Consider the following 22,726-nt stretch of genomic DNA (forward strand, 5'->3'; position numbering starts at 1 on the left):
CATTCCTGCCCATCACACCCTCTTCCGCCAGGGCACAGCTTCCTCTACCCAGTTCACTTCCCAGGTGATACTCAAGCTGAAAATTCAACTCCAGGCCTTTTCTTTATTAAACTAAATTGCCTGGACTCCTAAAGCTTTATTAAACTAAATTGCCTGGACTCCTAAAGCTTTTCAACGCACATCGCCGCATGCGCTCCTTTAGCCGTTCTTTTGGCTCTTCCCTGAAACAGGTTTTTCCCCACACCCCCAGTTTCCTCCTTTGAGATAGTGCCCCAGCTGTTCTTACAAAAATGAAGTACACCTTTTTAAGCGCACCTTTACACATGCTAAACAGCGCCTCTTAACACAGCAGCCACGTCCCACCCTAAAGCACAGTATCTTCCTTTCAGTCTGATGGAAAAATCAGTACGCGGACCTCCGAGACAAGTGAGCATAAAGGCGTAAAAGCGTCACCTACCTGCCTGGATCTGGGTTTTGCGTTAAGGCTACATAAGCTTCACTGTTGTGTCCCAAATCCAAGTGATGTTTGAAGATGCACGTCCTCAGAGTAGCCTGAAAACACCAAAGAGCACAAACCAGCATGTTTTGAGTTATGCAACTAAAAAGAAATTCCCACGTAAGCTCCCTGGAGAATCATAGAATGTTTTGGGTGGGAAGGGACCCCTAGAGGTCACCCAGCCCAACCCCCCTGCAGGAGCAGGGACACCTTGAACCACATCAGGTTGCTCACAGCCCCGGCCAACCTGGCCTGGAATGTTCCCAGGGATGGGGCCTCCACCCCCTCTCTGGGCAACCCCTGCCAGGGTTTCACCACCCTCATTGGAAAGAATTTCTTCCTTAGATCCAGTCTAAAGCTCCCCTGGTTTAGTTTAAAGCCATCACCTCTTGTCCTGTCCCAGCTGGCCCTGCTAAAAAGCTTGTCCCCCCCTTTTCAATGGGCCCCCTTTAAGCCCTGACCGGCCGCACTCAGCTCTGCCTGCAGCCTTCTCTTCTCCAGGCTGAACACCCCCAACTCTCCCAGCCTGGAAATATCAAGAAATATCTTGATGCAAAAGAAGTGACCTGTACCTGGCTTCTCCAGTCATCTGCTGATTCCATGATAGCCAGGGTAGCCAGCTGGATGACCAGCTCCGGTAAACCAACCATGTCGAACAAGCGCAGAACCTGGAGAAGACAATACTCTAGCGCTGGTAGAACAGGTCGGGTTGGTGAGGGGTTTTTGTTTGTTTTTAAGAGCTACTCCTGCCCCTGTTAACCATAAGAGCAGTAAAAAGATTTTGCTAATGTCACTAAGCAATTAGACTGAAAAAGGAAAGATTTCGCTAAGTCACAGAGGTCTGAACCAAATCCCAGCACAACAGGGCCAGGCTGTGGCTTTTCTGGAGGATTCATCTCTGCACACTCGAGTTTTCTGAAACATTTTAGGTTGGATGGTTACAGTAAACCCCTGCAACAGAGGGGTAAACGGCTCTGTCCCCAAGCAGGCACACAGCTGTATTAGAGAGAGTAGTTCCCTCTCCAAGGGCACCTGACAATCCTTGTGTTTTCTGGATTTTAAAATCAGGGAATCCCTCACATGAGTCTAGGTTGAAGCCCGCAGCTTGTCTGAACCACGGCATTATTCGAGAAGATCCTATTTCAATGTAAAGATATTAACTTTAACTTGCCTCAAGGCTTAATAACCTTCCCCTTAAGCAGCATCTTACATCGAGCCTGAACATGTCTGGCAGCAGCTGGATCTCACCTTGCATTTTTTTTCTGCTGCATAACAAAGTCCTCTGCTATTAGGAAACTAATAGGTGGAAAGTACCTAGCTTTCACACTGTAGTCACCTTGTCATCACCCCCCAAAGAAAGTAAACGGACTACACTGAGGTTTCACCTCCCCCAAAAGTATGTTTTCCGAGTCTCAAGTCACTTCCCCGAAAGCCAGGGACTGAGCAGGAATTCTCTCTCCAAGCGGCACGGCCCTGGAACAACTTGGTGCCAATTTACTTGGCCAGGACTGGGTATGCTGGGCCAGCTCAGCCGTACCTTGTTGTAGTACTGCAGGCGTGGCATGGAGACCATCTCACCCTCCTCAGGTTGGATCAGCCTGTCCAAGAACTCTTCCCTTCCCACCTCTGACGCAGCTTGGCAGAAACAGTCCAAAGCCTAGAAGCAGACCAGAAAGCAGCTTGTGTGTGCCCCCTGGGGGACTGACCCAGCCTGCTGCATTGGTGAGAGGACAGTGCTACCCGTTCCAGCTCCAGACCTGCTGGCCCCAAGCTAACAAGAACTTCCCAAAGAGCCGATCCCACCGCCCCGCTCCAATCCCATTCTTTGCCCAAAGGAGGCAGAGCTCAAGATGGATGTTTCTTGACTTGCACAGCAGAACCAAGGCCGGCCCTAACTGTGCACCTCCTCCCTCCCGAGGAAAAAGGTCTCAGACCCCAGAGGGAGGCAGCACCAGAAGGAGATGAGGCCCTTACCTTGTGCCCCTCACCCATGACGAGGTAGCACCGGCCCATCATGAAGCGGCAAGAGCCCATGTTCACGTGGCACCATGGCTGCAGCAGGCGAATGTATTCCTACAGGAGAGGAGGAACAGGAGTTTTGATTCAGGTCAGCACTCGCTCATGACCTGCAGGCGCCCAGTACCAGAGGAAGGGTTAGGTCTCTAACACCAAAGCACTATTTTGGTTGCCCCTTTCCTGCAGTGCTCACACAAACCCCACCTCTTCCAGCTCAAGGACTGGTTTTCCCAGCCTCAAAATCCCCTCAGTGCACAGATGGGGAGACGTCCTCCCTACATGTGCTCCCAGGAAACAACCTGCTTCAAATAGCTCCAGTGTCTGCGCGAAGTGCCTCGGAAACAGCACCCAACATCCCCAAAATCAGAAATGAGGCTCTCTAGAACCGCTGCAAACCTGCTGTTGGGAACTGCCGAGGAAACGTACGTTACCCTGGCGTGCACAGAGCCTGAACAGGAGCATGCATGTGTGAAGGCAGCGGAAGAACAGGCAAAGCAGGCGTTAGAAGAGCAGTATCTGTGCAGCAGGACAGGAGAGGGAGAATAGCCGAGGAAGACCATGGCTTACAGCAACAAACCGACAGGCACGGGGTGGAGCGCTGACAGCACCAGGGACACACCGCAAATAAAGTCACGGATGCTGGCCAGGGCGACATGGCTCAACCTGGCCCTGTGCCTGCTCTGTCAGGATAATATATGGGCTGCAATGTGTCGTCACCTATCAAGAAGCAGCTAGGAGGCACGATGAAAACTCGAAAGCTGGCATCCCTTGTGCCTGGGAGAGAGGCGTATGCTCTTCACACTCGGAGAAGCAGAGATTTTCACCAGCTGACCTGCATCTTTGCATGTGCGTGAACCCCCAGCACATATGCCTCACCTACCCCAGCCATGGGTCCACTAAAAGCCACGTGGCAGCACATCCGCTGAGCCTGGATTCACCGCTCAGATTAGCCAGGTACAACACATAAATCCCACCCCAGGCTTGCTCAACAGCTTGTCATACAGAATAAGCAACAAGGAGAGGTTTGGCCCTCGTCCCAGGGCAGCGCTTTGGTCACTAGACCTTCTCTGAGCCCGCCCGTTACTCGCAGGGTGCTTCCTGTATCTCCACCTCTATTTGGGTCACCGTGCTCATGCTCATAGCAAATCTGGTGTTAGCTCCCTGAGGTCAATGCACTTAATCCAAGTTTACGTGACCGACTGGGATCAGTAAGCGTAACAGAAGGTAGCAGGGAGGAGGAAGAGCCCACTCCTGCAGAGATAAAAGTCTCTCGTGTCTCCTCGAGTGGGACACAAGTGAGGCGAAAGCAATGCAAGGAAATGCAAAGCGTGCTCGTGCCACGAGAATGCATGTATGCCAGGAGGCAGAACGACGCTGCCGCTGCCCAGACCGTCCTGGCATTTCCTGGCTCAAAAGCTCTGCAGATTTGACATTCTTCTCAGCAGCAAGAGGAACACAAAAGAAAGCAATTCAGCCCCCAGGTGCAAGGGACTGTGAGAATAAAAGGTTCTGCTAAGCGCAGGAGAAACATCTCATTAATAACAGCCTGCCTAGCCCTGCGCGCCTCAAGGACTGCCATCAGTCGGGGATGAAATGTGTCACATGGCTCTGCAGACAAGAAACCGTGCAGCTCAGAACTAGAGCACAAGCAGCTACAACTACCAAGCCCCTGAAGAGCACAGGAAGAGACAGTGAAGACACAGTGGTCTGAAATACACTGCACTCTGTGGAGACACCTGAAAAAAAAGCAGTTCACTCGCCCTCCTACCAAGCCGTTTGGGAGTACAGATGGGGATGGAAAGATGATGGATGTTTCTTACACCATTTTTTTCGAGTAAGGTCATTTAAGAAATAGATGAGCCCTCCTAAAACAGTACTTCTGCTGCTGGGTTGAAGACAGCCTTCTGAACCCCTAGTCCCATGGGCAATCTGTTTGCAGTGGTACCCACAGAAAAGGCTACGGGTACATCAGCAGCTAACAAACGATTAGGTTACGGGCTTGCTGTGATATTTAAACAAGCTCCGCAAAGACGTTTCTTGCCCACGGTATCTTGCTGTCAGACAAGCCCTGGGAGACTGAACTCCTCCACGAAAAGGGTATATAATAATCCTGAGCCCTGATGCCTGGATTTTCTTGAAAACAGATAAAAGAGGAAACACGCAGGACTACCATCTTGACTCATTCCCCAGCAAACCCTCTGCGGCATTTTCTAGGCATGAGATATTTAGCAAAACGCCCTTCTGTTAGCAGAGGTTGAGGCGGACACTACAGGGAACGAGAGGGATGTACGAGGATGGAAGATATTTGCTAGCTTACAATTTGCTCACTGTGCTGACAATTATATGAGAGATTCCTAACAATTCTCCAAAAGAAGTGTTCCTTTCAGTCCATTTCTTCTGCAGAACAAACTCCCAGCCCGTCATCTCCAAAAGGGGAACGTGGGAGCAGAGTGCTTGGGAAGATTAGCTCACGTCTGAGCTCAGAGAGCAGCAACTAGGGGAAAGCAGAACGACTGGAAAGACGATGTTTTGGGTAGCTTTTTCTTAAGCAGAGGTAAGGCAGCTGTGCACAGAGCTGGGTGGTACGCCTCTGCATGGGCCAAAAGCACAGAGCTGCTACTGAAGGAAACCCACGCATGGGAAGAGACTATCGCGCTCACTCCTGCTCTTCCTCCTTCAGCTCCTGCGAGGGAGCCGGCGCGAAGCACTCACCTGCAGCTGGGTGTACTGGCAGCTCCCCATCAGGCACTCGGGGAAGAGGAAGCTGGGATTGCTGGGCCATCTGAGCGGAGGTTAAGGAACAGAGGACAATCCAGTCTGGAGAGCTCGGAGAACGACTCCGAAAGTCAGCATGCCTCTCGCATTCAGTTTGTAGGGGGAAAGGAGAGGAGATTAAGCTGCTCTTTATACAAGTCATTATTCTGTAATAAGATTTATCCATATTAGAACAAAACCATTAGTACATCTAATCCACAACTGCCCAAATCTTGTTACCCTTCCAAATCTCCCCGCATTGCACCTCGCCAAGTCAAGTTGCTAGAGCTCAGGGGCTTAAAGTCAAAAACTCAAATCCTTTATTGTGCACCTTAACGGGATGGATTCTGTGAAATCTTAAAATACCCACAAATCCCATTACCACTAACAACAGTCACTCGTTCGGGAGACTCGTCTTTGAAATTTGGGTGTGGAAAACATCGGTTTTGAAACTGCACGAGGCTCGGTGGCAGAGATAGCCAGCTCACAGCCCCCGAGCACTCGGCAGCCCACCACCCGAACCCTTCTGCTAGCCCCAACCCTCCTCCCACAGACCCACCAATGCTCCCCAGCCTCAGGACTGGGACGTGATAACGCAGCCTCTGTGCAATCTCCTGCAACTCGCCCAGGGGCTCCGGCGCTGCCACGCTGTGCAGGAACAGCCCGTCGAGAGCCAGCACCTCGCAGTGGGTTTACAGCCAAGGATACAGGAGCGGCAGAAAGTCCGCCACTATTGCGGTAATGAGATGGGGCCAGTTCAAACTTGTTTCAGCCAAAGAGGTGTTTGGTTGCAAGAAGAGTCGAGATATGATGTGCTTTCTGGCCACTTCCTGAAAGAACAGCTCCACGATTGTTTGAGGGCTGGATACTACAAATGCAAGTTAAAGAAATACTGAGAAGAGGGCCCGCAGCAGACATCCCAGGCTTCCTACACCATGCATCAGCCCAAACATCACAGATTAAGCCAGAGCAAAGCAATAAGCCCGTTCAATACTCAAACTTGTTGGCTTTGGATTTCTCTTGCTGTCTGGTTAAGCCAGAGGGAGTAGCAGGAGATCAAAGAGCCACGTCGTGCAATGTTTATTAACCACAACCCAATTATAACATGGAAAAAAAAAAAAAAAAAAAAAAAAAAAAGGGCCTTTCTCTCTCTCCAGTTGCCCTATTCGCAACCCGGCTGCAGCTCTCCAGCACGACCGAGCGTTTTGCAGGGCACGGCCGAGGGAGTGTGGATTTTGGCTATCTGGCTCTGTTCAAATGCCTCCCTCCTCATTCCAGCACCCTAAGCAGTCCAATCTCCCATTAGCTAACTGTTCTCAACGCCTCTCCCCAGGCGGCCGCCTCCTCTCTATCTTCCCTACATTTCACATATTTTTCCTGAAGCGCAGCGGCCAAACAGGACTTTCCTCACAAGCAGGCCAAGAAATAACCCACGACACTGGCACACACAAAGGATGTTTTCAATTTTGCTTTCATGTGCTGACATTTGCATCGAGGCAACTGCCTCCTGAACCGAGACTCTCATTCAGGGAGAGTTCGGACTCTGAAGATCGCAGCCTGCTTACAAAGAGCACGGACGCCCCAGGCCTGTCAGCGAGCAGAGGAAATTCTTCCCCAGCTCACAGCCCTTCACATGTGGCACTGCTGCCTGTTTGTCACCGATTTTCTCAGCTCCCTCCGAAGCATCTCAGCCTTGAAGCGCCACGCAGACTAGTTACAGCAGGCTCTTACCTGTGCATTTTCTCCTCTACCCTGCTCACCACCTCCCTCTGTAACCACTTCAAGGTGCACATCCTCCTAATTAAGTTGCCTTATATTCTCCTCCATTAGGATTTCTCCCCCAAGACAGTAACCCAAAGCGTACGCCTTTGCAGTGAGACTTTTAAAATGTGAACAAATTATCAGCTGCAATTTCCCCCTTGAGGTACTGGCCGTGAGCAACACTCGCATCTGAATTGCAAAGCGTTGGATGCACAAACTTGTTTTGGGGAAGGATTTCTACATTTGCTCGCTTCCCTGAGCTGCTGCTCCCGGCTGCTGTGCGATAAAAGCCAGCGAGCAGGACAGACCTGGACAGACCGATCCACTACAGCCACTGTAACGTACAGGAGCAAGAGGTGAGCTTGGTTCATGCTGCCAGGGCCAGAATTAATAACATTTGCCTGAGCGAGGCCTTCCCATCCTCCTCAGGCTGAGAATAAGATCCACGTCTCTGGTCAGAGTCCAAATGCTACAAGAGACGTTGTTTTTGTTGTTGTTTTTTGGTGGACAGCACGACGAACACCTCCACATAAAGCGGGGTCATTCAACCACGCGCTCCATTAGCTCACTGCATGAAGCATTTCCCTTGGGCGGCAGAGACACAAGAGTGCAAGAGGTATAAATAACAGCAACCGAGAGCTGATGAACTGTGGACACCTTACCTAGTTTATGGGGTGTTAGAGCAGTGGTGTCTGCTAACTCCAACACAGATAGATGCTGCAGATTAGATTCCCTAGAGAAGAAAAAGGCATCAGTGGAGAGGCAACAAAACGCCTCCTGCTTTAATTGCGCTCATTGTTCAACCCAAATGACTCCTACTGCTGAAAAAGGCAACAGTGTGCAGAACAGCGAGACCTCACGCAGCAGAATTAGCACAAGGCAAAGAGTCAGCTCAAAACACAGAAGGAAAAAAAAAAAATAATAAAAAATTCCAACCCTCCCCAGCACAACCTGACTCTTAGAATGATACTCCCACAGCAACCACCAGCTTTCCATACCAGGAAGGGCATTTCAGGTGGATTTAGCAGAAGCCTACAGTCATTCAAAGACAGAATGGGCACAGTAGAGACTTACAGCGTGTCGACAGGGACGTCCGACGCCAGGCACTGGCTTGCCCACCTGATCAGGTAGTAGGACAGCAGCAGGGGAGAGGTGCGGTGCAGCAGGTCCTGCTGAGACTGGAACAGCTGTCCCCCTCCCAAAATCATCTGCAAGCGAACCACAGAGGTTGGCACACCGAAAGGCCAAGCCCAGAGAGGAACGGCAGGACAAGGGCCACCAGCGACGTTTTGTATCAGGCCCAGCTCATCCCTCCTGCGAACGCCAAGGCAGTCAATAGCCCGGCAATTAACTCAACCCACCCAGGAGATCAGCAGGACTCTTGTGTGTGCCAGAGTAACCCAGTCACAAATTACAGTGTCACCTCAGGACCAAGGGGGCAAGTTAACTATTCTGGTGGCCCAGACCCCGTGGGGGAAATTTAACAAATGCAGCTATGCGCACAGCGAACGCTTCCCTAGCCTACAAACACCAACATCTGCTGATGCCAGGGACACCAGCAAAAAGGTGCTTCACGCTGTCACTGAGAGTGAAATCACGGCTTTGCTGGAGGGAGCACCTCGGGGCCCAGCCCTGCTGCCCAGGCACTGCATCCCTGTATGCTCCAGCCAACAGCAGCACAGCTAGGTGACACGGGAGGAAAAGCAATCCACGCCTGTGAAGGACACAAGGTGGCAAAGCAGCAGCTCCTCGCCAAGCAAGCAGCAGGTCACATGTCTTGAGGGAGCCTGGCTCCGGAAGGGCACCTTGCAATGTGCTTGAAATGCTCCCAGGAAGAAAGGGATTTCTTTTCAACCAAGAAACTGCTGCAGTAACATTTCCAAGTAAATAATATCGGTTTAAACAATGCTCCTCTTGTCTGGGGACTTGTTCCGCACCCCTGCGTCCACCCAAACCATCAGCACCATCCCTCATGTGGCCGCACGCCCAAGAGGATGGACCCAGACCAGCCCACCCCAAGACCACAGGCACAGCTGCCACCACGACGGCTGTTTGCACTGGCTGGAGCTGCCTCAGAGAGGCTGAAACCACAGCCTCTGGGTAAACACTGCTGCTGTGACGCAGAGGTGCTGCGTGCTGCGTTGCCAGAGAACAAGGCTGCAACCGTCTGCGTGCTGGGCTGCGCAGAGGTGTGGGAGGGATGGGGAATAGGTGGGAGAACTGTACGTGCTCAGGCAGGGCTGTTTCAGACAGGAGGCTGGAAACGATGCCCTCGTCCTGCAAAGAAAGTTTTGCTTCCTGCTTCCTGGATGCTCGGCACGGAAAGAGGGAGTTAGGGTGTGAGCACAGCACACCACTGCTTTGCTTAGGATGACAAAAGCGGCTGGAGGAGAGAACAGGGCTTGCCCAAGCCTTGGGCTAGTTCAAACAGCCTCCAGTGTTTTGTGGGAAGAGACAGAGCTCAGTCTGGCACCAGCAGAACCCCAGATCCGAAAGTTCAAAGAGCGTAGCAGTAGCTTCAAGGGCTGTACTCACAGCATCTCCAAGCCGCAGCAACAGCTGCTGGAGGATCAACAGGTCCCGACAGATCAGGAAACGGATCGTGGCAATCTTGCACACCCCCCAGCAAACCACGTTGACAGCAGTACCACTACCATACAGCTGGGTGAGGTTCATGCGCAAATTTAGATGATGAGCTGGAAGATAAAAATCACCTCAGTAAGGGGAGGAACTAGACCAACCAGAACACTCGCTGAGCCGCCGCTTTCCCAGCCCAAAGGCACGGCTGTAGAGCTTTCACCTCTTTCCATGTCAGCGTCTGTCTCGTAGTCCATTTCTCGGATGAGCACTCCGATGGCGTGGATGGGGTTTCTGATCTCCTGCAGTTTGCTGTGTATATCCTCCATCATATTTTCCCTGCAAAGTGAAAAAAGGTAATAATCAGCAACCTGAGCTTTAAACTCAAGAGGGCTCCCTTTCCTCCCTTACTGACCCTCCCTGGAAGGAAGCCTATCAGATCAGCCTGGACATTCTCAAAGGGAATCCTCTTCTGGCTTGGAGTCTTATTACAGCGCCTGCAGGGACCATTCTATTTATTCCACTCCCCCAGGCTACCAGGAAATAACAGTCGGATAGCTGGCATTCCACAGGGGAAGGATTTCAGGAGGTGAGCACAGTAACCACATGGCTCGACCAAGGCTCTGACCTCCACTAATATCTGCAGGCACTTGCTTTCCACACTGATCACCTAACAGGAACTTGTTCCTCCTCTGCTCTCTATCTCACCTGAGAATCCCCAAAATGCCTTTTCAGCAGGACCTCAGGCAATAGCAAGGGGGTTCTGGACAGAAGACCCTGCTAATGTCACCAATACCTATGCTCCCCGTCTCTGAGGGGACCTGGAAAAGTCTCTCGCAGCACAGGGGGAGCCCACACATCTCAGATGGGCTTTGATGCCAATCAAGGACGGCTCCAGGCAATCCTTGCTCAGCCATCCGGGTCTCCCTGCAGGGGAGCTTCTGCAAAAACATCTCCTTACGTGTCATTAGCTATCAAGTCCTCCAGGATCTGCTCTGCAGCCTTTTCTGGAGGCTGGAGGCGGGAGCAAGCCATTTCCATTATGAATGCCATTTCCATGGAAATTGATTCTCCGATCAGTCGAAGGCACTGGACAAGACAGACAACATCACGAGACATCTCCAAATCTGTAATGAAAGAATCTAACTGTATATTTACAAGAGATTTCAAAGCGAAGGTGGGAGGACCATTCAAAACCAGTTAGTGCAGCTCATGTCAGCAAATTACTAGCGGCAGATCGGTCTCCGTCCTGCATGTCAAACTGACCCTCCCCTGCTAACTAGGAGGCTGAATTAAAACTGAGGAGTTGACCAGGGAAAGATTTGGGCTTTATTATTTGGAAAGTAAAAAAATACCGATGCAACAATAAACCAACAAAACTCCCTCCAAGGGATCTCCTCCAGTTGCAGGTTGAAAGGAAGTCATTGGTGCAGTGTAAGAGCAAAAAAACCGCAGAGCAAATGGCTCGGATCACTCAGCTCTGCCACGCAGAACACCCTCTCGTTACAGCAGCTATCCGTTTGCAGCACCACCTCTCACAGCTGAGAGAGGATTTTCGGTATTCTTAGAAGCCACCTGAAAATTCAGCGCTGAGGGTTGAAATCACTGCTTCACAATGCAAGCCTCTATGTATGTGTTTTTAAAATTAAGTCGCATTTTTTGAGAAGTCTGAAAGACAGGACAGGAACTGCTAGCCTCCCAACCCAGCCCAGGCCTCCAGCTTTCCTTCCCGCAGATCCAGAAATAGCTCAAGCAAATGGATGATGATTCTTCTTCATAAAAATATAAAAATCACTCGAGCATGAAAGTGGGGCTTAGGTAACATTTTCCGTTGCCTTTTTCTAGCGAAACATCATTCCACAGCGAGCAAAGGATAGAGGGCGCTGTGGCGACAGTATTAACGACAGGTTTTGCACACTCTGGCATTTACTTCCCAGCACAGTCCCTCTCCACAGCTTACATGAAAACATTTCTACAACAACACTGCACTAAAAACTAAGCTTGCAGAACTGGGCAGTTGAGCCCAGCGTGCCAGGGTGCTTAGAGGATCACAAGTTTCCTTCTCGTCTGTAATCTTTGAAAGGGGTTTACTCCACCAGCAAGACACAGAGATTGGGGAAATTTGCAGAAGAGAACCGCTTCCACCGAGTCAGAGAAGGTCTTGGGGCTCTCGGTGGGGATGGCAAAGCCGAGCGAGCACCTGGCTGAGGTAAGGTTAAGCAGGGTTCATGGCAGGAGAGGGGTGGGGGGGGCCACGGGTGTCACCCACATGATCAGAAACACAAGCTGCTGCATCCCGCTCTCCCCACCAGGACTGGGGACCTGCCAGCACACTACGGAGCTCCAACCTGGCAGATCTGTCCCACAGAGAGCAGGCATGAAGAGAGCACCAGTTAACCACAGCCTACGCAGAGAGTTTGTAAGGCTACAAGGGCAAAGGATCCACCAATGCAGGTCCTTGTCGCCGAGCAACATGCAGCCTGAAATCTCAGATTCTTCCTTGTTAAGCGATCTGAAATGAGTCTCGGCAGATTTGCAGCCCTGACACCATTTTCTAATTCCTGGTGTGAGCACGACAGCAGGTTTCATAAAATAAAACTCCCTACAAATGCCAAAAATCAGAAAACTGGAGTCAGGAGCACTTCAAGAGATCTCTACGGAAACTCTCACACTCCTCTGCCGAGGGCTTCCCTGACATGCAGTGTTGCAGCCTCCAACCACGAAGAAGCTGCATGTCTCCTCACTTACCATCAAAGATGGCAGCGTCGTCCTCAGTCAGGAGGTGCTCATTAGAGAGGAGATAGAGATGGTCCACCAGGGAGCAGGGCACAAGGAAAGACAGGGAGCCCTAGAAAGGTGAGGAGAAAACCCTTCTTTGAGCTCCATAAATGCACACCTCGGGCAGCAGAACTCCTCCCTGGAGTTCACCGCTTCAGTTGGCCACAGCGGCCAAAGAGCCACCGCCGCTCAGGCTCACCTTCTTCAGCAGGCACACCATGCTGGTGTAGGGGTTCAAGTGCAGGGCCAGGGGCCGTGAGAGAGCTTCTTGGTACTGAAGGCAGCAGGCATAGAACTTGGACCAGAACTCCACCTGCAGCTGCCAAAATTCCTCTGGCGAGCACTCGTATTCTGTCACACTGCCCTGGAACTAGCAGGGCCAAAACAAGACTTCAGGATGAATACAGGCAGTGAACCAGAGACAAAAATTGTAGCATTCAGACTGCTGTCTTGTCTCTCATGACCGGTGCGACACCTTTACATGCTTCAGGTTTATAAACACCAGTTACGGTTCTCTTCCCCACCACCTTCCCATCAAAATGTCATTTTTTTCCTACAGCAGTGAATCACACAGCAAACAGCAAGGGGAACAAAGCCCACAAGAACTATTTCTATACAGCTTTAGATAAAAAAGCACCAACGGTATCAAGAAAAAGGGCAGCACTGCCGACCTCTTTAAAAGCATCATGCATGAAGATTGCTATAGAGGATACAAAGCTGGCTTTTGTTGTGAACTTTCTAGCAATAGTCTAAGCAGCCTCAAGGATGAGCTGCAGGTGGAAGGACTGCTGGCTTAGAGAATCAGGCATATCAGCATAAAAATCTGGAGAAGCAGGATAAAATGGGGGAAATTCAGAGCCAAAAGGACAGCCAGTTGATCTTTCAGATAGGCCCCCTAAGCTGATTATCGTCTGGTGTCCAAAATTAGGAGCAACAGCTCAGCGTGGTGGTGGCCAGCACCCATGTGCAGGGAGCAAAGAAGATGCAGCGTGCGATGTGCAACCAGCAAAGCACACTCCATGCAGCGTGCACCCAGGGAGCAGAGACAGCAGAACACCAAGGAAGAAGAAAGGACTCGGGCGGGGAAAGAGGGAATGGAAAAGCCAGGCAGGAAGGATGAAGATTCATAGTTTTTTTGAAGTCACATAACCCCTTTGGAGAGACAACAGACAAAACAAGGCCTGGGGTCTCTTTGCACCTCACTTAACTTCACCCGGCCATCACAAAACTGGATACAAGGGATGTAAGAAGAAAACATTATGGGGGGAAAAAACAAAATAACCTCACCTCACTTTCCACGGCTAAGGTAACCTCTTTTTTTAACTCATCCCATGTCAGATCCATGTGTGTCTCAGTTCCTTGAGAAAAGATCTGAAAAGCAGCACAGTAAACTTTCACTTTAAAGTAACGAGAGCTGCCTCCCCGAGGTTCAAGCAGTGTTGAGTGATGTAAAGCAAGCATGAGAGCGTCAGCCAGCACTTCATGGGACGAAACTATTAAAAAACGTGGCTGGCTGCTAAATGTGGGGTACGCGGATGTAGAGCCGGCTTCACTCTTCCTGTGGGAATGGAGGAAGCCTCTTGGCAGGCAGTGCACTGGGATGTAAGGAAAGAAGTGCTGCCCACCTTCACAGCAGCTCTCTCTTGTACCTTGCTGTAGGCCTCCATAAGGTCACAGCACAAAGAATCAAAACCCTCAGAGTAGCAGAACTTGGGCTTTTCCATTTTTCCTCAAAAAGCACCGCGTGTTGCTTGCTCTGCCCTTAACAGTCCCGGAGGAGCCAGAACTGAACGGTTATATCCTAAGAAACAGCACTACAGTGGGCTGAGAGTCTCTGTTCACCTGGCTAAAGCAGCAAGCAATGAAAAGCAAGCTCAGCAACCTGTTGTCCTAAGGGAAAACATCTTCTGGAAACTATTCTGCTTCCCACTGTCAGCACACACGCTGGCACAACACCCGCTAACCTGCTTTGGTGGCTACTGACAGGTCTATAGACTATCAAATGCAAACTGATGCCCACCAAGAGCTCCAAGGAATCCTGTTGCCTCACATCTAAGTGGCCAGGAAGGAGAAGCTGAACAGAGAGCGCACCAAATGCTCTCTCGCTAACCTGTAAAGCCTTCTGGATAGCTGCATTTGTGAACCGACCGGGCATGAAGAGATACTCCAAGTAGGTTTCCTGCAAAGAGAACAGGAAGGCGATTTAAGGGAACACACAGGTCAGGAGGAAAGCATTTAAGATACCACTCCTGGTCCTTCCTCCCATTCTCAAGCTCATCCCCTGGATCCGTATTTTTTCCCAGCTTCGGTTCACACCCACACCCTGCTCCAACCTCTCCCCTTCCAGCCCCTCTGCAGTTCCCGTGATCGCCACTGCTTCCTGCACACTCCAGATCTTGTTTATTCACATGTCTCGTCTCAAGGCTCCCTCTTGACTGACTCGAAATTCTCCTCATCCCTCAACTTCTGGTTTCATAACCATGCTTAGCGCTTTAATGCTGTGGTAATAGAGGCAAAGGCTTGTCCCCTTTAATTTGGACTAATTTTAAGACTATCAATATAATTTGTACACCTGAACTGTCTTAATGTTCTCCTCCTGGGCAGAGGAACTTCATTGCTTCTCATTACTATTTTATAGTCGGCTCACCCTGGGGTCCTGATCGTGTTGAACCGTCACTTCCTCTTCAGGCAGTGGCTGCACAAAGACCTGATTCCACTGGCCCACCACATTTCTGGAAGAAAACATAACACCAGAATCAGCTTTGCATTGCAGTGCTGCAAGACAGCGCGCCCAGGAGCAGCCACCTGAACCAAACCTGTCGCTTTCACCAGGAATCACCGACTTTACAGCCACCAGGGCTCCTCAGACCTGGGAACAGAGGAGCTTTGGCTAGCGACAAGCCACAGGGGAGCTTAATGGCGGCATCCCCGGCCCTGAGCTAACAGAACAGGTCGGATTCCTTCAGTTGCATCAACGTTCTCCCCACCACACGTGCTCACCAAGCAGCTCTCTCAGACTGCCCTGTAGATTCTTCTGCCTAAACCTGCACACACAGAGCATTTTTTACCCAAAATTTAACTCCCCCCCTGTCTGGTTATGCACCACGCCTGCCCTCTCAGCTTTATGAAGACAGAGGTGATGCTTTCACATCACTTGTCTCCTCAAAATATCTTTCTTGGAAGGGACCAGCCAATGATGTTTTAAAGGAGCTGTTGGTGAAGTACAGCCCTCCCTCTGACAGGCTCACAGCAGACCCCACTCCCAGCAAGCCTGCCACACGGCTTTTTACATTTTTCACATTCCTGCAGCTGAGCTGTAGCTTTATTATAAAGAGAAGCAGAAAAAAAAAAATAAAAATCCAGGTAATCACTCGCCACAGGAAGACACAGTTGTGCACGTGACACGAGCACCGCAATAGGAAGAACTGGGTACCGCTGCATCCCCACACTCTTCAGTCAGCAAAGCAGGACAGGAAAAAAGCCAAGGAGCTCGATCGGAGAGCTGCCCCCGCAGTTACCCTCCCGCCCCGCTATGAGACTATCGACGCTTGCGACTCAGTGCAAAAACTCACTGCTCAAAGTTGATGTATTTCACAACGGTTTGGTTCTCTTCATTGTGCCACAGCGCCCAGATCTCGGACGAGGTTAAGGCAAAGTCAACGAGAGTCTCCTAGGAGAGCAAGCGCATATTTACCTTCTGGTCACAAATTCAAGTACAGTAGAGAGAGATGTGTGCAGTTAGCAACGGCAAGACACTCCCTCGTAACATTTAACCATGTTTTGGAAAGAATTCTTTATTCACAGTTAAATCCCCAACTCCGGGGGGCTCTGACCCCTCAGTAAGCCACCCTCCCTCTTGCCTCCGCGCCTTCGGGAGGAGCCAGGCCCCAGCACTGACCTGTGAGGAGAACAGGGAGGATATGTGGTCAAGGCTGTAGCGGTTGCTCTCGGTGCTCACCAACTGGAAGACACAGAACTAGAAACACATCTCGTAAGTTATTTGCTAAAGGACAGCTAAGCCAATAACCAGCACCTTGTCTCTCCGGTCGCTCTCCTTGCCTGATGCTACACCAGACCCCTAAGGGCTGAGGGCAGGAGGGGAGGGCTGAGCTGAGCACACCACACACCACCAGCCACGGACCCTGCCCAGCTGACCCTCTGCGCCACGTACTGACATCACTGACTTCAGCCCTCCCAGCAAGGACACCTTAGGGTCCCAGCAAGTTCCCTCAGGGACAGGGTTTAGTGGTGGGATGGCAGTGTTAGGTTAACAGTCGGACTCGATGATCTTAAAAGCCTTTTCCAACTTAAATGATTCTATGATTCTGTGACCCTCGTCTCTGCCTGAACCGGAAGGATTTCTAGTTGCCTTTTGAAGGACTAAACCAGAAAAATGGTAAAAACACCACTGCTGGGCACTGTTATGGACAACACGATGCCTGCAAGTAAGGAGACTAAAGGAAAAGCCCTGAATCCTCAGGCCACTTGCTGCAAACCAAGCTCTGTGTGTTCTTACCAGAGCCAGCAGAGCTCTAGCGGGACAGCAGAAGTCACAATACGCGCTTCTGCTCTGTATGTGACCCCCTGGAGAACGGAAAGGGTAAGCTGTCCAACAGATGAGCTTACTCTGTGCCGTCATTCCTGTCCTGCTAAATTTATTATTCACCGCAAGAAGCGAAAGTTCTACAGAAGTCAACATTTGGCAACACACAGCGATGCGTCCACAAGCTCCCAGGAGCCCGACATAAATATACTATCGGTATGTCCGTGCTTTTAGCTCCTTTCGGACCTGTCCTTTTCCCACGGCACATATGTGCTTTCAGGATCCTACCGGAACAGGAGGTGAACAAGAGAACTAGCACTCACAGCCCAGCTTAGTCACACAGGGAGTTCCACTCCCAAGGCAAGATGAGCACAAGTATCTTGCAGTGCTTTGAGAAAAAAATGTTTGTTTGTTCAGAAAGTTCTGCTCTCTCCAGAGGGTCAGACTGAAACCTCTCCCTATTTCTTGCCTTACAGACCCAAATCCAAGGACGAACAACATATTTTTCTGTGCAGTCCAAGAAAGATGCATTGCCAGCAAGGAAGCCCCATCGCTCCGTACCTGCCCTCGCTTGGGCGCATGCATGTACACGCCGAGGTAAAGCCCCAGGGACTGGGAGAAGGCCAGTCGCAGTCGGTGCCCAGTCCCAGCCGCAAGCCGCAGGTCCCTGCTGACCGGCATGAATTCCAGCAGATCCGCAACCATCAGGCACATTTGATCCTACACAAAATAAAGGTACCAGGAAAAGTAGCATAGGAAAGACTCAGGGCTGAAAAAACTGCCCTTCTCCATCATCCTTCCCCTTCTGGCCAAAGTCTGCCCAGATCTTCCTCCAAAGGATGCAAGTAAAGCATCCGGACGCGTACCTGAGCCACTCTTTAGCTTTCCCCATCTCACTTGCGCCCTCTCCCATTGAGCACATGGGCTTTCAGGGCCCAGGAACTTACGATAAAGCTTCCCTTCCCTCCCTCTGCTAAGGCACACACGCATTCCAGCGCAGATGAGCCGTGAAAGCAGTCATGCTGGTCGGTTAGCTTTGGCACTGATATTTGGAGCAAGTGGCACGCAGCGAGCAGAGGCCTTTATTAACTTCTTGTTGACAAGGAGTCATGTTACAAAGACGCTCTCGTTACCGCTAAAACAGTAGAAAATCCATTTGGGGTGCGTCCTCGGCCCTTGAAGCGCTCCTGACTGCCTTGCTAAACGCTCCGGTACATTTGTAAATAACCCAATACAGCCTCTTACCCTACACACAAGGCTTTGCCACAGAAAAGACCCACCGCCCGCTTTCCAAATGTGGCTGCAAACACACAGCGCATCAATTTTCACAAATTGCCCTAAATCCCACAGCGTAGAGAATTTCATGACAGATCAAATCTATGCCAACCACTCAGCCTTCGTTCCTTAAGCCTCAGACTATCACCTGAGCAGCGATGGAAGACGCTACTCCCCCGAACACAGGCCTCGCTCACCTTATAGGACCACATCCGAAGTTTATGGTCCTGGCAGAGAGCAAAGAGAAAGGCATCGTGATCTAGGCAGTGGACAGAGAGGCTGATAGGCAGGTCTGACGGGCCACAGTCACCTCTGAAAATACAGAGTTTATGTCAACAGCTTAAAAGAAAATCAAGGCCAGCGCATAAATCGAAGGCACAGGGTTTCTATCACACGGTGTTTAAAACCAAATAAATCAGTGGTGCAAGAACAGGAGGAGGGAGCAGCGTTTCAGGACTGCGCAGGTCAGCATCCCAGGACCAGAGAAGCCCGTCACACCAGTAATGCCCCGTTCTTCACCTGCTTTTTTGGGGGAGCTGAAGCACATCCCCAGCTTCCCCAGCCCCAGCTTAGTGCTTGCAGAACACAGGCAAAGGATCCAGAGGGAAGCAAGGATCGGACCAGCCCCAAGCAACGCATCGCTGATGGTCAAAGTAATTCAGGGCATCAGGGGACTCGCTCCCATTTCCAAGTAACGGGGCCTAGAATTTGGTTGTGCGCTCTAAGATCGCGCAACGATTACAACCCAACACCAAGCCCAGTCTGCACACAGAGCGTCCGTGTCACCCACACGTAACCTCTGCCGGTCAGGAACAAGCCTGACATTTGGGAGCAAGGGCAAGAACATACAACTGTTGTAATCCTTAATCTGTGCTGGCTGCAAGCCATATCCTGGGCAAATCCTTAGAGGCCAATTACTGGATATAACATATTCGCAGACACAGGCACACAGAATCAGCAGGACCCCATTAAGATGAACTAATCCAGTGTTCAAGTCCCAACTTCCATACTGCGATAGGTCCTGTGACCCAGTTAACTTTTTTGGCAGAGCATTTATAGATGCTGACTTGCCTGTCTTTGACTTCAGCTAGAAACTCTAGGTGAGGGAATCAAAAAGGCAAAATTAGTTCCATTTATTCGTCACCAGACACTAACCTGATGGCAGTTGGCATCCAGCCGGTAAGGAAACGCTGCATCACTGAGCTCTGCTTCAATTCCACAACTGAAACCGTTCCTTTCAAAATAAAAGTGAAATTAAGAAATAGATTGAGTACCCGTTAACAAAATATTAACTGCCACCAAGAAGGGGCTTCACGGGCACGACGTAAAAGAGCTTTTGTGCGTGTGGAGAGAATTTGTACGACACATGCCAAAAATCAAACTCAAGAGGAGTTCAAAGCTCGGAGAGGGGATGCCGCACGGAGCATGATTTTGTGGAGGTGGCCCCTTCCCACTTCTTACCAGGCACATCGTGAGGAGGCAGCTTAAGGACGAAGATCCCTCCCAGTGCAGAGGGCAGAGCGAAGAGAGCCTCCCCCTCGCTGCTAATCCACGCCGCCGAGGCGACAGAATTAGACGCCAGGCCTGGCACGCTGGGAATCACATAGTAATTCGAAGGATCTCTGAAGTTGATTTTGCCAATATCTGTAAACACGGACTGCATTTGGCTCTCCGTTATCAGCTCCTGGAGGAGGCAAACAGCAGAGAGTACAGATCCTGAGTGCACATACACAAGGCACGGAAAAAACAAGCAGACGCTTGTGGAATGGCAACTGCGATGCTGCCACTCGATAAAAAAAGGACTTTTCTGATAAGAACTCTCCTCACTACCACTATTTCCCTTACTGTTAACCCACCACCGCTGCTCTTTATGAGCAGGTATGAAAGGCATTTCCAAAGCTGCAGTTTTCCAGCTGAACGCTCCCTCACTCTCTCCCTCCTATACTGTAACACCCCCAAAGGAATCCCGCAGACCATGAGCTGCTTTGAGACAGCTCAAAGCAAAATGCCAGTAACGAGTGCTCTGCAATAAAGTAGCATCATCCCTTGGGAAAGCTGTCTGGAACTTTAAAAGCAAGAGATAAGCTCTCCAAGAGAAGAAAGGGACCTGACAAGACACACACCAGAAGCAGACACGAGATGGTAAACACGATGCAAATTTTGCATAAGATCCGTCTTCCACATGAAATAAAAAGATTCTATACCTTGCTGCGTAGAGGGCAGGTTGCAAACGCAGCCAGGCCTCCTCCTGAAGTACTCAGTCCCCACCTGCAAAGAGTACTTTGTCCCCATTGTCACAAGGCCAGGACCCTCCAGAGCCACCTCCAACCTCCGAGCCTCATTTCAGGTTATGTCACCGACTTTCATTGAAATTGGAGCCCTGTTCACAAACCTGAAACCCTCTCGGCTTTGGGGCAAACGCTGCAAGTCTGATGCCTACTGGCTCTGCCTCCCCTGCAGGTGGTCTGAGTACATTCAGCTCCAAACAAAGTGAGAGATTTCCAGCTTGCTTCTCCTATCCAACTCTTTTTCCCCAGCAGTTTTCACTTCCACACAGAGCACTACCCCACACTGATGAACGCACCTCACTGTATCTGGCCAAAAATCAGAGAACTTGGGAGTTTAGCAGTTTATAACATCTATAAAGAAATTTAACTGCAGAAGTTTGGAGAGTAAGGAATGAAAGCGCAGAGGTTTTCCACAAAACTCAGGAGAGACTGACAGGTTCCAGCTCTGGACCTCCAGAAACACCGGAGGGTTCCAGTTCAGGGTACAAATCCCCAGCAGAGAGCTATGAAAGGGATCGGTCGTAGTGGACTGGCCCAGCTGGCAGGTGCCCAGTGGGGTGGGGGAGAATAAGAGCAGCAAAAACTCGTGGGTCAAGACAAAGATGGTTTAATAAACAAAGGAAAGAATAAAATAAAACTGAACCAAGAGATGCCAAGGCAATCCCTCACCACCTCCTCCAAGCAGGCTGATGCCCAGCCAGTGCCCAAGCAACGGTCACCTGCCCCAATCCACTCTGTGTTGCTGAACACAGTGTCCCAGCACAGCGACTGTCCCTCCCTGTCCCAGCTGTGTCCCTTCCCAGCCTCCTGCCCACCACAGCCAGCTTGTTTGGGGAGCAGAGGGAGAAATTGAGAAGCCCCTGATGCTGTGCACGCACTGCTCGGTGGCAGCTCAAGCAGCAGTGCGATCCCAACTCTGCTTTGGTCACAATCCACCAGACAGTACCATGCGAGCTGCTGCAAAGAAAGCCAGCTCCATTCCCAGCCAAAACCAGTACAGGGTCTGCTCGGCAGGGAAAAAAATCCAGCCCAACTGGAAAGGGCTCAGGAAAAGACGAGCTTCATACCCATGAGCTGCTCACCCCCAGTGTTTCTACAGCCAGCCCGCACAACACGGGCATGATGGTGACGACAGGGTTTGTGTGAAGCCCCACAACAGGGCGGTGTTGGGGCAGCAAAGCAGCACGCAGCCACGGGCTCACTCTCCCCCCGCAGTGGAATGGGGGAAGAGGAAAGGAAGAATAAAAATGAAAAAGCTTGGGGGTCAAGATAAAAAAGTAAATAATTGCTTAATAAGTGAAGGACAAGCAGAAGAGAGAAGAAAACAAAACAAGGGACACAAATGCTGGACAGCCCGATGCACAGCCAGTTCCTAGCAAAAGACAGCTAACCCCACACCCCTCTTTTCCCTCTTATTGCTGAGCACAATGTTATATGTCCTTTTGGTTAGTACAGGTCGTCTGCCCAGTTGTGTCCCCTCCCAAACCACTGCACACCCCCAAATCTATTCACGTGGAGGGGCAGAGTGAGAAACAGAGGCAGCCTTGAGGCTGCGCAAACACTGCTCAGCGAAAGCTAAATTATCAGTGCATTATCAAGACTGTTTTGGTCACAAATCCAAAACACAGCACCACACGAGCTACTATGATGAAGACGGGCTCCGTCATGGCCAAAATTAACTCTGTCAAGGCCAAAAGCAGTACAGGGGGGAAGCAGCACTTTGCGCCCATGCTGAGGAGCACAGCAAGGGCTTTGCTATTTTGCAATGCACTTAGCAGCTTGGCTGAGGGCTCTCGATGGGCAGGACCGAGGCAGGTGGCTGATGCAGGCAGGGAGCAGGCCACCCCGGTACTCACGCTGCGGTACATGCGGGCGGGATGCGGCAGGAGGAGGCGATGCACCGTCTGCTTGGTGATCAGCAAGACGACCAAGTGGTTCTGCACCTCGCAGAGGTGGACGCCGCCCGGTAGAAACGGGCAGCCCTGGATGCGGAGGCGTACGGTGTTGTTTAGCAGGTTGACGTCCAAAGATTCTTCTGTCAGCTCCACCGCGTCTCCCGATGTGGTCCTGAGGGAAGAGACAGGGGAAGGGGTGGGGATACGGCCCGGGGGGCGGAGGCGTACGTTGTTGGTTAGCAGGTTGACGTCCAAAGATTCTTCTGTCAGCTCCACCGTGTCTCCCGATGTGGTCCTGAGGAAAGAGACAGGGGAAGGTGTGAGGATGGCGGGCACAGGCCTG

The 22,726-nt window shown here is 50.9% G+C and overlaps 1 protein-coding gene across 1 annotated transcript in view; it reads right to left on the bottom strand.

Annotated features, from left to right (window-relative positions):
- NUP160 (nucleoporin 160) overlaps nucleotides 1-22,726 on the bottom strand; it is a 34,289-nt gene that overhangs the window by 7,361 nt on the left and 4,202 nt on the right. The window contains exons 2-24 of the mRNA XM_035899621.1: nucleotides 22,345-22,678; nucleotides 19,662-19,884; nucleotides 19,356-19,434; nucleotides 18,398-18,512; nucleotides 17,487-17,645; nucleotides 16,281-16,358; nucleotides 15,955-16,052; nucleotides 15,030-15,114; nucleotides 14,493-14,561; nucleotides 13,670-13,753; nucleotides 12,582-12,752; nucleotides 12,353-12,452; nucleotides 10,566-10,731; nucleotides 9,828-9,943; nucleotides 9,563-9,723; nucleotides 8,102-8,235; nucleotides 7,690-7,760; nucleotides 5,975-6,134; nucleotides 5,225-5,294; nucleotides 2,471-2,569; nucleotides 2,034-2,153; nucleotides 1,069-1,164; nucleotides 458-552 (exon numbers count right to left, since the gene is read on the bottom strand). Coding sequence (XP_035755514.1) covers nucleotides 458-552; nucleotides 1,069-1,164; nucleotides 2,034-2,153; nucleotides 2,471-2,569; nucleotides 5,225-5,294; nucleotides 5,975-6,134; nucleotides 7,690-7,760; nucleotides 8,102-8,235; nucleotides 9,563-9,723; nucleotides 9,828-9,943; nucleotides 10,566-10,731; nucleotides 12,353-12,452; nucleotides 12,582-12,752; nucleotides 13,670-13,753; nucleotides 14,493-14,561; nucleotides 15,030-15,114; nucleotides 15,955-16,052; nucleotides 16,281-16,358; nucleotides 17,487-17,645; nucleotides 18,398-18,512; nucleotides 19,356-19,434; nucleotides 19,662-19,884; nucleotides 22,345-22,678 — 2,883 coding nt within the window. The remainder of the gene's footprint in view (nucleotides 1-457; nucleotides 553-1,068; nucleotides 1,165-2,033; nucleotides 2,154-2,470; nucleotides 2,570-5,224; nucleotides 5,295-5,974; nucleotides 6,135-7,689; nucleotides 7,761-8,101; nucleotides 8,236-9,562; nucleotides 9,724-9,827; nucleotides 9,944-10,565; nucleotides 10,732-12,352; nucleotides 12,453-12,581; nucleotides 12,753-13,669; nucleotides 13,754-14,492; nucleotides 14,562-15,029; nucleotides 15,115-15,954; nucleotides 16,053-16,280; nucleotides 16,359-17,486; nucleotides 17,646-18,397; nucleotides 18,513-19,355; nucleotides 19,435-19,661; nucleotides 19,885-22,344; nucleotides 22,679-22,726) is intronic.

Source organism: Egretta garzetta, unplaced genomic scaffold, assembly GCF_000687185.1.
Source record: "Egretta garzetta isolate BGI_Z169 unplaced genomic scaffold, ASM68718v1 scaffold1458, whole genome shotgun sequence".
Taxonomy (NCBI): domain Eukaryota; kingdom Metazoa; phylum Chordata; class Aves; order Pelecaniformes; family Ardeidae; genus Egretta; species Egretta garzetta.